The 16,071-nt window shown below is 43.5% G+C and overlaps 1 protein-coding gene across 1 annotated transcript in view; it reads right to left on the bottom strand.

The window, feature by feature from the left end:
• Positions 1–16,071, bottom strand: part of itpr2 (inositol 1,4,5-trisphosphate receptor, type 2) — a 67,562-nt gene that overhangs the window by 36,911 nt on the left and 14,580 nt on the right. Inside the window, exons 17-36 of the mRNA XM_083655155.1 lie at positions 15,724–15,906; positions 14,367–14,618; positions 13,726–13,873; positions 13,439–13,580; positions 13,035–13,222; positions 12,786–12,915; positions 12,567–12,624; positions 12,186–12,351; positions 11,726–11,893; positions 11,023–11,109; positions 10,789–10,914; positions 10,558–10,680; positions 10,072–10,275; positions 6,553–6,804; positions 5,976–6,101; positions 5,646–5,774; positions 4,392–4,512; positions 3,983–4,164; positions 2,813–2,955; positions 1,632–1,743 (exon numbers count right to left, since the gene is read on the bottom strand). Of these exons, the coding sequence (XP_083511281.1) occupies positions 1,632–1,743; positions 2,813–2,955; positions 3,983–4,164; positions 4,392–4,512; positions 5,646–5,774; positions 5,976–6,101; positions 6,553–6,804; positions 10,072–10,275; positions 10,558–10,680; positions 10,789–10,914; positions 11,023–11,109; positions 11,726–11,893; positions 12,186–12,351; positions 12,567–12,624; positions 12,786–12,915; positions 13,035–13,222; positions 13,439–13,580; positions 13,726–13,873; positions 14,367–14,618; positions 15,724–15,906 (3,040 nt within the window). The remainder of the gene's footprint in view (positions 1–1,631; positions 1,744–2,812; positions 2,956–3,982; positions 4,165–4,391; positions 4,513–5,645; positions 5,775–5,975; positions 6,102–6,552; positions 6,805–10,071; positions 10,276–10,557; positions 10,681–10,788; positions 10,915–11,022; positions 11,110–11,725; positions 11,894–12,185; positions 12,352–12,566; positions 12,625–12,785; positions 12,916–13,034; positions 13,223–13,438; positions 13,581–13,725; positions 13,874–14,366; positions 14,619–15,723; positions 15,907–16,071) is intronic.

Genomic DNA, 16,071 nt, shown 5'->3' with positions numbered 1-16,071 from the left:
CCTCTCGCTCTCTCCTGTGCAGTGAGGCTGCAGCTCCACGCTCAGGGCTATGGGGATATGACAAAGAGGCCACAAATACACGCTCGAGCACGCTCACGCACGCCTACACTAACTGACATTTCACATATCGTTACGGCACTGTCTGTCTGGCTCCTCCAAATGCACCGAGTTTTGCTCTAAAAAGAAGGGGAATGTTTTTCCACTTTGAATTCTTCTGATCTTGTTCCATACAATTGTTGAACCGTTTGCCCTGTGAAGAAAAAAAACGGCTTGTCTGTCTGACACAAGATACAAACACGAGTAGGGAAAGCAACAACAACAAAATTGGGACTCTTCAGGTGCCTGTAAGTGACACTGGTTGGCATGCACTGTTATCGAGAAAATGGTATTATTGCCGTTACACGGAATGAGTAGGTAAAGGCACGTACTGTACATTCCGATTTTCCGCACATACAAAAACAGCCCTTAGTGGGACAGCAGGGGCGCCAGACAAAAATAACTGCGTAAAATCCCGCATGGTTGGAAGACAGCAACTCGCAAGAATGGAGTGCAACTGCAATCTTCTTTTTCCAGTTTATACTTCACTTCACTTTTTATAGTGCAATAAAGTCATCTCCATGTGCTTAAAAAGAACATTGTGGTCACAGTCCATTCTGGAGAGCTGCTGTCTTCTTACCATGTGAGATTTCTTTTAACGTATTGATTCCAGTCTTGACAGCAGCAGCACATTGCGTCTCGGGTGAATTGAACAGAGTCACCTCTCCTCACCAGGCGGCCGGAACAGACTCTCCAATCTATTAAAGTGATTACAGAGCTGACATGTTTTGATACTTTTTGCCCCCCCCTGCCACCTCCTACACTCTCCAAACTCCTCTCTTCCAGCCCTCTGGCTGGGAGGGGGTGTCCAAACTCCTCTCCTCCAGGCACTCTGGCTGGGAGGGGGTGTCCAAACTCCTCTCCTCCAGGCACTCTGGCTGGGAGGGGGTGTCCAAACTCCTTTCCTCCAGGCACTCTGGCTGGGAGGGGGTGTCCAAACTCCTCTCCTCCAGGCACTCTGGCTGGGAGGGGGTGCGCTAGGAGACTCGCTGCAGTATTGATTTGTTTGTTCAGTGCTTGCCCACCACCAGCCCCCCCCCCCCCCTCCCAGCCCCCCCCCATCCTCCTTCTCTTACTTCCTCTCTCCTATTCTGCCTCTCAGTTTGAGTGTGTCCTCAAGTGCCTCCCTGCCTTATGTAACAGAGAAAGGCGAACAGCATACTGATGAAGGAGAAGTCTGGGCTCTGGGCCCACAGACCTGGGAGAAAACAAGGACTACGGCACTACTGATATGAGTACAGCACTGCCGGCACGAGGACAGGGCTAACTGCACCAAAACAGCAGCACACAGCTGACTTTCTAGAGATTATACCATCTAATTGATGGATGATATAGGATATCATTTATAGGGTCTAGGATCTAAGTTTTTCCTGCATCGCTGATAAACTGACTGCGATCAACTCCAGATATTATACAATGACCACTTTTGGGATAAAATTGTGAAATTATGATTGTGAAACTAATTGATGAATGAATGGAAGATCTACACAGGGCTGTTTTAGTGACACACACTCTCCACGCTAGCAAGTACTCACAGACTCGTCCTCAAAGTTTTCCTTCTTGTGCAGCATCTTTCGGAGCGTCTCCAGGATCTTGATGCACAGCTTCTCCTCTTTGTCCATGAGCTTCTTAGTGTGTTTGATCAGTCTGACAGGGTGACAGAGAGGTGCGGGCTCAACATGATGCTTCTCACAATTATTTGTGTTGAAAATGAAAGATGCATTGTCTCTGTGCGTTGAAAAGCTGTTCACTCAGAGAACTGCTCGACAGGGGTCACACACACACACACACACACACACACACACACACACACACTGCAGGCACTGGCTCAAAAATAGCATGATGCTTTATTGATCCCTGTAGGTACATTCCCTTTGCCATGGAAGCTTGGGCTGATTTTGGCCATTTATTAAATATTGAATGTTGGCCAGTCAATGCTGTCTACTACTGATAAGATAGAGGTTTTATGTAATTATTTAATAAGTAAATTTTATTTTTTTGTAAATGAATTCCTCATTTAGACTCTATACCAGAATTGTCTCTATCATTGAATAGGCTAAGTTAAGTTGATTTGGATCACCATTAGCTACAGCATTGCAGCAGCTATTCCTCCTGGGGTCCACAAGCCTAGATGACGTTAGGAGTATTAACCCTAACATACATGTCTTTGATGGTGGGAGGAAACACACACGGACACAGAGAGAACATGCAAACTCCACACTCCACAGAAGGGACCTGGGACGAACCGGGGTTCGAACCTGAGACCTTCTTGCTGTGAGACAGTGTGAGGTAGCGCTAACCACTGAGCCACTGTGCCGAAGAGTGAGTCACACTGCCTTAAAGAGCTGCTAACCTTTGAAGCATTTCATTAGTACTGCTTTCAGTGGAGAGCTTTAGTATAGCAAGGTGTAAATGCCATTTTATAAAACAGTGTCTACTTGTAATTTTTTGGCATGGCAATCATCACATTTATAGATATTGAATATCAACAGACAACTATTGGTGACTCCAGTCAGAAAAGTTAGCATCTGCCTTCAAAAACCCATTAGTCGAACGCTACACAGGCTCGATCGAACCCAGAACCTCTGGTTATCTCTATCTAACCACTACAGCCTGCCACGAGTCTTTCCTATAGCTGGACTGAAACTGTAGCCCCTATCATTCAAAAGCGAAACATGTTCTTTATTCCCTGTTCAGTTTACGGATAGCGACTTACTTTTTCATGAAGGCTCCGCTCTCACAACGCAGCCGAGCAGGTTCTAGAAACAGCAGCTCAGGACTGTGCAGAACATCCACCAGTACAGAGAACTCTGCCTCCACCTTAGGATGGAACTGCGTCTCGAGACACACAACAACCCCCTGTACAGAAACACACATACACACATATGCATATAGTGAACAAACTATTTACTTTATTGCAGACACCGACAGAATTACTAAAGAACATTGAGGAAAAAGCCCAAAGACCCTCAACCTTGAATGTCCCACTGGGTATAAACGTCACAAAAATTGAGGGACCCCTGACATAAAAAATGTTGGTACATCGGTAATATCATCAGTGACATCATTGATGATGTCACATGTATGCTGACTTTTTTCCTCAGAATTCTGACTTTAATCTGAGAATTCTGACTTTATTCTGAGAATTCTGCCATTAATCTCAGAAGTATGACTTCAATCTCAGAATCTTAATCTCTCCTGACTTTTCCCCTCAAAATTCTGACATTAATCTGAGATTTCTTACTTTAATCTCAGAAATCTTCAGACTTTTTCTCAGAATTCTGAAAACTCATAATTCTAACCTTATTTTCAGAATTCTGACTTTATTCTCAGAATCCTGACTTAAACTCAGAACTCATAACTCGTGTGGTGTTAAAAAATATATAATAATAATAATAATAATAATAATAATACTGTAGTAATAATAAATAAACAAATTAATAAAGTAATTCATTAATTAATTGGCCCCAAGGTTGGGAACCAGTGGTATAAACATAGGATATTACTTAAAAATATAACTTCTTTCTCTGGGTTCAAATCCCGGCAGTGGTACTTCCGGCTTGGTCAGACAGACACAATTTGCCGTGTCTGCAGGTGGGAAGCCGGTGGGGTATGAGTCCTGGTCGTTGCACTAGCGCCTCCTCTGGTCGGAAGGAGAACTGGAGCGTGATCCTCCCACGCACTACATTCTGCCGGTGAAACTCCTCGCTGTCAGATGAAAAGAAGCAGCTAGCGACTGCACATGAATCGGAGGAAGCATGTACTACTCTCCCCATATCGGCAGAGGGGGTGGCGCAACAACTGGGACAACAGAGGGAATCGGCCAAGTACAATTGGGGAGAAAATGTGAGATTTGTTTTTTCTCAAAATATAACTTCTTGTGCACCTGCAGCTTCTCGATGATGTTCTTGTAGTCGGGGCCACCCAGCGGCTCCTTGCGGGGCCGCGTGCGGGCAGAGAGTCTCCAGTCCTTGGCTGCCCGCTGCACCAAGTTGCTGTGGACCTTCAGAGATAAAGTGTTGACCTGACTGTCCAGGTCCACAGGGATGGCTATGGCCCGCGCCTTGGCTGGGAGAGAGCACATGGGGTTAACCGTGCAAATACGTTTATTCAGTCAGCTCTGACGGAAAACAATGCGGTTGTGGGCACTTAACTTAAGATTTCATGCTTGACAACGGTCAGCACGAACAGGCCGCCTGCTTTTAATTGTGTTCTTATCATGTCCTCCAGATGTAGATGAATGCTCTACATCTGGTTCAAAGCCTTAGGTTGGACAGCAGAGTAGCAACACTCACCCACATCTGCCAGTGTTTTGATACAGCTCTCGATAGTTGCCTTCTGAGCTGAGCTGATCCAGGTGCAGTTGTAGATCCTGAAGGCAGACTGCAGCAGCTGGATGAAGATAGGCTGGTTTGTCTGGGGGAGCAAGAGGAATGACAGAATGGGGAAAGGTGAGGAGAGAGAACAAAGGCGTGTTTTTCCGTAAGTGCATAAGTGTAGAGCAGGGGCGGCCAAACTGTTTTGGTTGTGGGCCACATACAGACAAATACTATAAGGAGTCACAGGCCAAACAATATTAAGCACAGCAGTTTTCAACAAGTTACACTGAACGAAAAACTCTTGTTTTTAGACTAGAAAACCCCTGTACCATCAAAAATTCATTTTCTATCAAAATAACTATACGACACTACTGAACAGTTGAATTGTTGACAATAAAATCAGTATCTAAATTTCTGACAATCCTGTATCTTTTCAAATTTTCTTTTCAATTATTGGTTTCTGTGCCAAGAGGTTAAGACAGATGAGCTCACCAGAATTCAGTATAAAAACTGTAAAAAACAAAACAACAGTGCAAACATAAAAGGCTGGGTAAAAAATAAGAACAGGAAAAACGGTTAAGAAAGGGACAAGGCAGTCTCTCCTCTGATGGGAACATTAGTACAAACTTGTGCCTGAAGCACCTCAAGCACCTGCTGCAAGTGCAGGTGCAAGTGTCTGTGATGAAACAAGGAGGTCCTGGGTGAAGATGCAGTGAAGGAGGCAGTGTGGTGTCACATGGTATTAAAGTTTACTTTAGTAGCTAAAAGTCGGAAAAAGATTTGAACGTGCCACAAACAGTGTTGGGCAAGTTACTTTCAAAATGTAATATACTACATATTACTAGTTACTTTCATTTGAAAGTAATACGTTACTTTACAATATTACTTTCTGTGTAGAGTAACTCGTTACTTATTACACTACTTTTGCATTACTTTTACCAAAACAACAGCAGCAGCAGAATGACATCGCCGCCCCGGAACCATCCTGAAAAATAATTTCAACCGCCTTGAAGTCAGTGTAAACAATCCAAAATTCTAAATGTTATTATTTTCCTTTGTTATTGTCATCTATAGTGGTTATTTGCATTTCCTTGATTAGGAAATTATTGTATCTTTTTTAAATATGAGCTTTGATTTTATCAAATGTAACTCAATTTGAGTTACATCCCCCCCCCCCCCCCCACCCAAACACAGATAATTCACCTGCTCGTTAAATGTGCAAAACAGTACCTGCAGGTTGGAGTTGTTGACGGAAAACTGTGAGCTGAAGAAGCCCTTGACGATGGCCATGACCGCCTCTGTTACATACTTCTCCAGTGCCAGGTCAGCGTGGTTACGGTCTGTGGTGCTGTTGCACACCTGAAGATGTGAGAAGAAAAGAGAGAAAGCTCAAGAGAAAAGACATCTTCTCACACTTCTTCATGTCACATCTCCACCGTTTCTTACACACAAACCAGCAGTGTATGAATGGACCAAACACAGACATTTAAGTAAGCCTTAAATGTATCTACACACATGTTCTCATTAGAACAGGAATGTGGATAGATGATAGAGCCTTACACTGGACATGTCCACCAGGAAGTTGTCAAAGAGTTTCCAGATGTGGTTGGAGGTGTAGATCTCCTTCATTTCTACCTCTGTGTCCACATAGCAGTGATTCACAAAGTTCACGTAGGCCGTTTTCACCTGTGTGTCAAGACAAAAGAAGTTACTGGTTACCACACGGGTTCAATTGTGCTCAATGGCACACCGCAGCTCTATTTGTCAAACTTAAATTATTGATATTATTAGTTAATACTAGTGTCCTCTAGAGAGAGAGTGGCGTCAGCGGAGGACCAAAATGCGTGACTCATTAGCCAATGAGCAGCCAGGAATGGGTCTCGCGCTACTTTTGAATGCTAAAATAAAGCTGATAATGTAAATTTGATTCAAGACAAAAAAAAACCTTCAAAGTACAACATAAACGGTCCATTTTGCTACAACTCGACAGTGCTGCTTAATCCAGGACCTTACTTCCTGGAACTCTTGAGAGTAAAAAACTGGTCCATTGGAGTGAATGGAGATGTCGCGACTCTCCTATCTACCCGGCTCTGGTTAATACTATATGATTTGTACAAAAGTGAAGTCCGGCCTTCACCTCTGGTATGCACTGAACATCGGTGACCACTTTGACGATGTCATCGAGCGGCAGCAGAGAGTTACACTTGAGCTCGGTGTAAACGTTCTTGCCCTCGGTGCAGGCGGCCAGCAGCTCCACCAGGATGTTGTGATAGGCCAGAGCTCCGCCCTCATCCGCCCGCTCACGCTCCGAGGCCATCATCTGCAGCAGCAGCGGGAAGGACGAGCGGTCGTTGTAGAACACCAGCACATCCTCGCCTCCGTTCACCAGCTGGACACACAGACACACACAGCAGGAAATGTTACTTCAATGACAGGTTTGAGATGTTTCGGGTAAAATAATGGTAACAAAAGGCACTTGAGCTGGTAGTCCCCAATGACATATTGAACTTAACTAGTATAATGACGCTAAATCAATGCATCAACAAATACTTCTATGTGACATAGACTATGTCAGAATACCTGTCTTGTAACTATCATATCATACACCTTAGCTGACAACTTGTGCAAAAAAAGATAGAAAAAATATATGTTCGTTAGGAGTGTCAAAAGAATCGTGATTCTGAAAAGATTCACAACTCCCAGGAATCCTTTTTTTTTTTTTTGCTTTCATTTTTTTTTTAAAGTCACTGACTGAGAAATACAAAGATGTTTTTATTTGTGCAAGTTTAGCATGAATGTTACCTTTTGTCTTAGGTTTGTCTTTGTGTGTACTGTGTTTACTTTATTGCAATCAGAAAAAGTCAAACTTTTTCAAATAGAAAAACAACAATCTTACACACTTTTTTCTGCTTTCACGCCATAATTTGCTACACCGCATTTCTTAGCACACAGCGGCCCGGAGTAGATGTTGAAATCCTGCTATGTACTGAATTGAGAATCAATTTTGAGTTGGGAATTGTTTTGAATCGAATCGTGACCCCAGGAATCTGAATCGAATCAAATTGTGAGATACCCAATTTACACCCCTAATGTTCTTGTATTTTTATATTACTTTTACTTCCTGGAAAACAGGAAATCTTTAGTGGTGTCGTGACTTCATCATGTACCAGGAGGCGCCATAAAATTCCAACCAATAAACCATGACAGATTTTTTTTTGTTTCTCTCCCTAACTGATATTCTGTTGTTTAACACTTCAGAATGATCCCTGCTTTATGTCCCAATACCAAGTTTCAGCAGGAAATACATCACACATTAAGAACGCAAGATGCTCTTGTGCTTCCTCATCGTGACCTATTCACCTTATGTTCAGACCTTACAGTGGGCCAAATTCTTCCGGGTCCGTCTAACACTTCCGGCGGTCACGGCGCCAAATATGAAAGAACGTCATGAAGAAGAGAGTCGTTTTTGTAGTGGACAGCGCAGGGTGTAAAACAAAGAACGTAGCCTAATACTTTGAGCTCGGTACACAGCAAGCAAGCGGAGTATCCACTGTTAGCCAGGTCAGATAACGTTATCGTCGACAATGACGAGCACTTTCTTGTAAAACATACCTGGACTCCAACAAAGAAAGTTTCGGATGGTTTTCTCTCCTCCGAGGCAGCGCGAGCCATTAACGTTAATAAAGACCCGCAGACGTTAACGTAATTCCCTGGAATGCGAGACTTAACGAGCCAGTTACATGGCGTTGCATTCTTAGACATTGCCGTTTGCTTTTATTTGGTATGTTACATACAATTGGCTAAATTATTAGTTAATTCAGAGTTAGATGATATTGGAGCAGCGCAGCCATTTTCTATTTTATTTTATTATTATTTTTAGCCGGAAGTCGTAGGACGGCCACAGAACCGGGTCAAATGGGCGTGGCTACATAAGGTGAATAGTGGCTTCAAGAAGCTTTTTTCCTCATCAATCGGCAAATGTGTGCAGCAAGGCACTCCAAAAAATCTAATCCCATCATCTGTCCTATAGGGGGAACCTGTGGTTTAAGTATGAAGTTTCTATAGACAGTTCAGTTACTGTTTACAATGTGTCTAGACACACACAGACACACACACACACACACACACAGACACACACACACACACACACACACACACACACACACACACACACACACGACGAGATGAAGTCCTGCATAGCATAGTGGCGGGCAAGACATGCCATTAATAACTGAGCATTTCCTACCCTGGCGGGCACACTGTGACTGCACAGTCAGTGTTTGTCACGACTAACAGTTCTGAGTCATCTTTATTAAAAGTGGCATAAAATATTAATTCACACACCATTCAGAATCTCCCCCCCACGTGTTTAATTCTTCAGGTGATCAGTGTAACGAGTGGTTGCAAGTCTTACTGGTGGCAATAACATTGTCAAATCTCCACAAGAACTAGTGTCTTTGTCAGTGTCATTTTGTAGTGTCAGCTCCCATCAGGAGAGCAATGCATCATGGCAGGACGGTCTTCCATTATGTTCATACTAATTACAAGTGTCTTTCCTCATCTTGTTTTTTCATGTATTAAAGCTGGAGTGTGTACTGTCACTTTTACATCATGAACGTCCGTTACATTGATTAAAGCTGGAGTGTGTACTGTCACTTTTGCATCATGAACGTCCGTTACATTTATTAAAGCTGGAGTGTGTACTGTCACTTTTACATCATGAACGTCCGTTACATTGATTAAAGCTGGAGTGTGTACTGTCACTTTTACATCATGAACGTCCGTTACATTTATTAAAGCTGGAGTGTGTACTGTCACTTTTGCATCATGAACGTCCGTTACATTTATTAAAGCTGGAGTGTGTACTGTCACTTTTGCATCATGAACGTCCGTTACATTTATTAAAGCTGGAGTGTGTACTGTCACTTTTGCATCATGAACGTCCGTTACATTTATTAAAGCTGGAGTGTGTACTGTCACTTTTACATCATGAACGTCCGTTACATTTATTAAAGCTGGAGTGTGTACTGTCACTTTTACATCATGAAAGTCCGTTACATTTATTAAAGCTGGAGTGTGTACTGTCACTTTTACATCATGAACGTCCGTTACATTTATTAAAGCTGGAGTGTGTACTGTCACTTTTACATCATGAAAGTCTGTTACATTCAAGCCATTGCCAAACGAGTTCCCACAATGCTGATTAAGCCTATCGCAGCCAGATAACTCTCTATTACAGAGTAGGACCGGAGTTTTCAATCTGCTGTCCTCCGGAGCCATTCCCGCGCTTCTGCCGGGCTTAGATGGCTAATTTCAGGTTAGCCTTCTGCTAACTTGAACGGGGATAAATCATTCCGTCGTGCGGTTCTTCTAGACCTTCCAAATGAAACTGGACCAAATGTATCAAATTCTGAAGTGAAACGAGTCATTTCGCGGAGGCTTTGTGACAACAAAGAGCAAAGGAACCGGTGGGGGACTAATTTTCCCGACAACACATGAATGCAGCGCACGTTCCTTCACTGCCAGAAGCGCCAGAAGGGGGAGACAAAGATTCGGCATCTACAAAAGTTACACACTCCAGCTTTAAACCATACGCCATATTCATGCAGTGCAATATCAAACATAGGTCAAACAGAAATGAGCAAATCATTCTCACCTCTGTCATGACTTTGTCCTGACACTTCTTGACATACTTGCCATCAGCTTTCACAATGGCATGCAGGAACTTCAGGTACTGGACGTGTCTGCCGTGTGTCTCAATGCAGTGGACAAAATGGTGGACGACACGGTCGCTGATCTCATTACACAGATGGTAGTTGTTCATGAAGATGTGGCGCATGGTCTCGGCTTCCAGCAAGTTCTGCTTGAAAAGAGGAGTATAAGAAGAATATTCTAGAGACACCTATTGTAGTGGGAACTACTACAGAAGCCGGTTTGAGTACTTTATACTTTTTGTCACTGGCCCGCATTCGTTTTAAGTCACAGGCGTTGCGGCTGGTGTGATCCCACCGTAAGATGTTCTCTAGTTGCTTATTATTGATGCTTATGCAGTTGTTTTAAGAGGTTCTGGGTAAGAGTTTTATGCTAAACTCCTAAAATAGAAATGTAAAAGTCCCGGCAGTAAGGTCAGCGGTGAACGTACCCCCGGAGTGAGGAACAGGTTAAGGTGTTTATGTAGCAGAACTTGGTTCTGAGGGTTTCCTCTGCAGAAGTTCTGCAGAAAGGTATGGGCCAGGGTCATTATCTCATTCATCTTCTCGTCACTCTGTGGATGGACAGAATACAAGACATAAGCAGACGAAACCCAAAATCATGTTACACAAAGACTTCACAGCCGCATCAGGACCAGCAAGGTAAGATTCAGCTGGCTCACCGTCTCATAGGGGATCTGCAGCAGGTCCAGCACCACAGTGTGGGCCCCCATGTTCTTCAGCAGCCGCTGCAGCTGCACACGACTCTTCTTACTGGGGTAACAGAGCTTACTGAGCCGCAGCAGGATCTACATAACAGTCACACACACACGTACAGAGCTTTTATAAATGAGATGCACCAGAGAGCCAGAAGGCATAGGGCACGAATAAGACGCAATTAAGGGAATGGAACTCACCTCTTTCACAATGTTGTAGTTGTTTGCTTTGTTGCTGTCAATCTGAGGTTTAATGTCTCCATCCTGTACTGGGCTCAGGATGACCTCCTGTCAAAACAAATGGATCAAGAAAAAAAACAAGTCATTAGTCACTACATGCAATTATTAATTTAGTTGCCATCACTACTATTTAATGATGTGAAAAACCACCTCGGGGTAGAATTGACCCCATGGCGGTTCTAGTGTTAATGTGTAAATGCTATAGGCTTACGACATCTTTGAGGCCCATTAAGGTTTATTGTATGAAACAAGTGGAAAGGAGTGCTGCGTGGCTCAGATGAAACAGTGTTGACAGCAAACATGTGCCCGTGGGCTGGATCAATTGCGACAGAGGATCTCTAAGTTCGTCTCCTTTTGTAAATGGAAAAAAGAGAGAAGTACCGTAGTATCACAAATGGAGACTGCCTCCCTTCCGCGTCTGATCCGTTTCTAGTGGGTCTGCGCTGTAAGCTAACAAACTAGTTTGCCGTGAGTGGTTTCCACAGGCTTCAATGAGCTATGCTAACAATCTTACTGTAAGAAGCCATTTCCATAGCTGGATGACAGATGGGATGTTTTACCCCGTGAAACATAGCAAGTCTCCAGTGAGGAAAAACAACAGTAAACTTTCAATGTGAGAAGTGTCCTGTTAGATGTTGGGTACCGTCAAAACACAATACAACACCTCATTGTTTTGTTCCTTGGCCTGTCTGCCAGCCAGGTCTTCACTGCTGTAGCCCCCGCTCTTCTCCACCCACAGCTCCGACTTCTCAACCGTCAGACGCAGCTGGTCTAGGTCTGCCTTGATCTGCTTGTAGTGCTCCACATCCTGCTCTGACACTAGCAACTGGACCTGGAAAAAACACACAGACAGACACACAGGACAATAAATGAAACAGACACAGATATTGAGAGGACACCGTGTGTGAGAGCAAAACTTCGACAGGCCAGTAGGTCTCACTATACCAGCAGCTCTGTATTCCAGCTGAAAAAAGCTCTTACTGAGACAGATGCAGCCTCTGTCTTTGGGGAACCCTGCTAATCCAGACTGATTACATCAACCATGACAAAAAATCACTTATCTTAGGAAGTAACTAATACTGCCTCCTGTCAGCGCTCTAGATGTACAACTGCTGCAGCGTTACCTGTTTGAAGGCCTGCAGGACCTCGTTTCTCTGGCTGAAGTGTTTGAAGATGATCTGGAGCGAGCCAGACACCAGGGGGGGGTAGTCCTGCATGATGAGGTGGATCAGAACACGCAAAAACTTCCGGCCACCCTCGTCGTCCAACTCCACCGCACTTAGCTCTGAGCTGAAACCATACATAGGCACGCACGCATGTAAATGCACAAAAAGACGCACAGTAAGTCTTGTATTTAGTGTACGGTCGTTTCTGTAACCTCCATAAAGATTGTGGAACGTCATCATTCAAGCACACTGAGGCTTATATATGTTCCACAACTTTCTCTGACTGAATGTTTGAGACTGTAGCACAGAGAGTCGGTAAACAATCCCAGCTTCACCTACCTTCCTGCAAACATGGTCTCTGCTTTTGTCGCAATCTCGTCTATGTCTGGTTCGGAAACTGGAGACAAATTAAAGTGGACAGAAAGCTCAACAGTTCAATAAAGTGTGGCTGGCTGCAGTGGTTCAACTCAAACATCTAATAACACAACATCCAAAAAATAAATGTGCAGGATTATGCATTAGGTATTGACTGTGTCATAAGACAGAAAGGAGTCTCACCTGACATTGAAGGAGGGACTTCAGCCAATGAGACAGAGTTGTCGGTGGTTAGGTTCTTGTCCCCAAACTCTTTCTTGTAGATGGATAACAAGTAGGTGATCCTGTAATCCAGCCTCACACTCAGGATAAACTGACGGGAAAACAAAGAAACAAACAAAAAATCACAAACACTCAAAAATGGGTGAAAATCATTTAATGAATTATCGCCGTATTTTGAATTCTATCCATCCTATACATCCATGCAGTTACCTGTAGGATCTCTATGATCTTCAGCTTGGTGTCCATCACCGTGACGTCCTCGTTGTCTGACAGGAAGTGGCCTTTACCGTAGCGCAGGGAGGGAGGGGTGTCAGGGAGGCTGTGAGGAAGACCTCGACTCATCACCATCTGAGTCATCATTTCGCCAACGCCATGGATCGTACGCAGCACGTTGTTGCCTAAAGGAGAAATTCAACTTCACACATTTTGCTTTGTGCATTTTGTGAACATAATTAGCATCGCAGAGTCGCACGGTCCTCTGGTTTTCAACTCAACTATCTTTCAACTCAAGCCTGTGAGCATGCATGACATAGTACATTTTCAAAGAACCTAATAGAGTAAGATAGAAAGCCTCAAATGTCTGTTTCCTTGATATATTTCTGCAGTTCACTGACCGGCCTCTGGGCTCTTGTTGAGCTTGTTCATGTAGGTGAGCGGGTGCTCATCTAGGATGGCCAGCAGAGTGCGTGTGAGACGCAGCAGCTCACTGAAGCTATAGAAGCCAAAGTAGACCAGGTTACGAGACAGATTCACAACCTGGAAGAGATAAGTTAAGACAAGGAATTCATTACGAATACACTACTACTTTGTAACAGAAAACACCAAAAGGCTACACAGGATGAAAACACCCTAATTGTGTTTCTAATAAAAAATAAATTTTGCATATTGGGTATTATTTTACCTCTAGAGTGAGTTCATTTTTTTCTTTGTCCCCAAATGGAAAAGGCTGGCTGACCACATCTTTGAGATAATCCTCCACAAACTCCATGGTGGGGGCAAACTTCCTCTTCATCTCCTCTCTTGAGGTGTCTGCAGACTCATACTCGAACCTGCAGACACACACAGTAGGTGGTTAACACACAAGGTAAGCACACACCGGGGATGTGAATCTTTGGGTATCTCACGATTCGATTCGGATTCCTGGGGTCACGATTCGATTCAAAATCTATTCTCGATTCAGTACATAGGGGGATTTCAGGATCTCCTCCAGTCCGCTGTGTGTAAGAAAGCGGTGTAATTATGGCATGAAAGCAGAATAAAGTGTATAAGATTATGTTGTTTTTATATTTATATTTGAGAACGTTTTATCAGCTGATTGCAATACTAAGACAAAACTAAACTTTATTTGTGCTAAACTTGCAAGAAATAAAAACGTCTTAGTATTTCTCAGGTCTCAGTGACTTCAAGAAAAAAAAAGAGACAAAAAAAAAAGAATTGATTCTTGGGAGTTCAGAATCATCGAAAATATGAATGGCGATTTTTACATGGATGGACTTTTTGGGGACACCCCTACAAGACTAAAAGCACACAACAGGCGCTCACTCTTGGATGCTGATCTTGGAGGGGATCTCGGTCCAGAGGCGGGCGTAGCGCACGGGCACCACCGCCTCCTGGGGGTCGCGGTCCACGTGCATGTGCAGCATGAGGCGGCAGAAGGAGGCTCTCAGGTTGTAGGGCAGGCAGTCGTCGAACATACAACGCAAGATCAGGTCCACAGGCAGCTGCAAGGACACCTGGTTGATGGCGAGGTACTGGCGGTCCAGACACATTTTAGCAAACAGGTTCAGCTGGTCCCTATGGTGGAGGCAAGGAGCGATGGAGGAGAGAGTTAATAGTGAGAAAGATGAGAGGAATACAGGAGGGGAACTTTTGGTTTTAACTTGGATGTGGTAGGAAATGGAGGGCTTGGAGCCAAATTAAGTACAGTAAGTGCGATTTTGGGCGAATATAAGTGTTCTATATCAACTGAAATGTCTCAGTGAGATCTATTCAGTGCCAAAAGGACACAACTGAAATCATGAACCATACATTTTAATTAAATAAAAACTGAAAGCCGTAACAGTAAAAATAGGGTTTTGTGGTATAACTGCCTGTACACCCTTTTGACACCAAGCAAAAGCCCACTTTTGACACTGAACAAGCATTGTGGGTAGAGGATTCTAACAAGAGTTAGGAGTGTGAACTGGTCAAGATGAGCTCTGATAGTAAGACTGCTGGTAGCTGAAGTTATCCCTCAGTGTTATGAGGAGTTTTACAGGTCTTAGAATGTGTCCAAGGCAAGCAGGGACACATTCAAAGACCTGTAAAACTCCTCATAATCAATAATCAATAAGTGATGTGTCCTGGGACACATACAAAAATGTATTATACCAGCAAAATAAAACATTAAAAGTAGTAGTTTAGAATCGAAAGTCGTTTCTTATGTCTATATATATTTATTAAAAAGATATATTACAAGTTTTTAACAGAAACAAAATAATCAATTTTTCAAGATAAAGATTCTGCTGTTTTACATTTCAATGTCGACTCAAGTGTAATTGCTAGATTTGTATTAAGATGAATGTGCTTCTGTATGGCTGAATTGGCACAATGTTTGTGCCAAAAGGTGTACGGTATTTCACCTTTTTGCCATTTAAAAAAGTTAACAAATATAATCCAACTTAATCTGTAACAGTATTGTTTTTATAGTAATGCTCAATCTGATAAAACAAAAAAAGTTAAATATTGTGCTTCGTATGTGGTAACGGCAGCTGATCCAACTTTGATCAAAATTTGTTTCGACTCTCCTCTAAAATCTATTGTACTATAACACACTTATGCCCCTTTGGTTCGTAAGTGTAAAGGCGTGCAAATTGGCATGGCGAAGGATAGGAGGAGAACTCCAGACTCCCACCCTCACCTGTAGTAGGTGATGATGTCCACATCCATCTTGTGGTTGCCCTTGGCGTCCTGGGCAAGGTGGCGGATGGACTTGCCATGGGGCTCCTTGTGGCTGTCGATCCAATAGAGCCAAACCTCCTCCTCATCCACATCCTCCTGCAGCAGAGATGCCTCCAGGGTGGTCTCTGTGTTGGCTATTAGTCTGGTGGGGTGGAGGGGACGGGAGGGTGAGATGAAGCATTTATTAGGAAATTCAGACACATTCCACTTTGCTGTAGAGCTGCTACTTCTCCTGTCAGAATATCCATTTCACCACATGCACGCTGCACTCTCACACGCTACATGCGCACGTTTTAACATGCTTGAC

This window comes from Poromitra crassiceps (genome assembly GCF_964638095.1).
Source record: "Poromitra crassiceps genome assembly, chromosome: 18".
In the NCBI taxonomy this organism is placed as follows: domain Eukaryota; kingdom Metazoa; phylum Chordata; class Actinopteri; order Beryciformes; family Melamphaidae; genus Poromitra; species Poromitra crassiceps.
The sequence above is the reverse complement of the archived record's forward strand: the minus strand, read 5'-3'. Positions and strand labels throughout refer to the sequence as shown.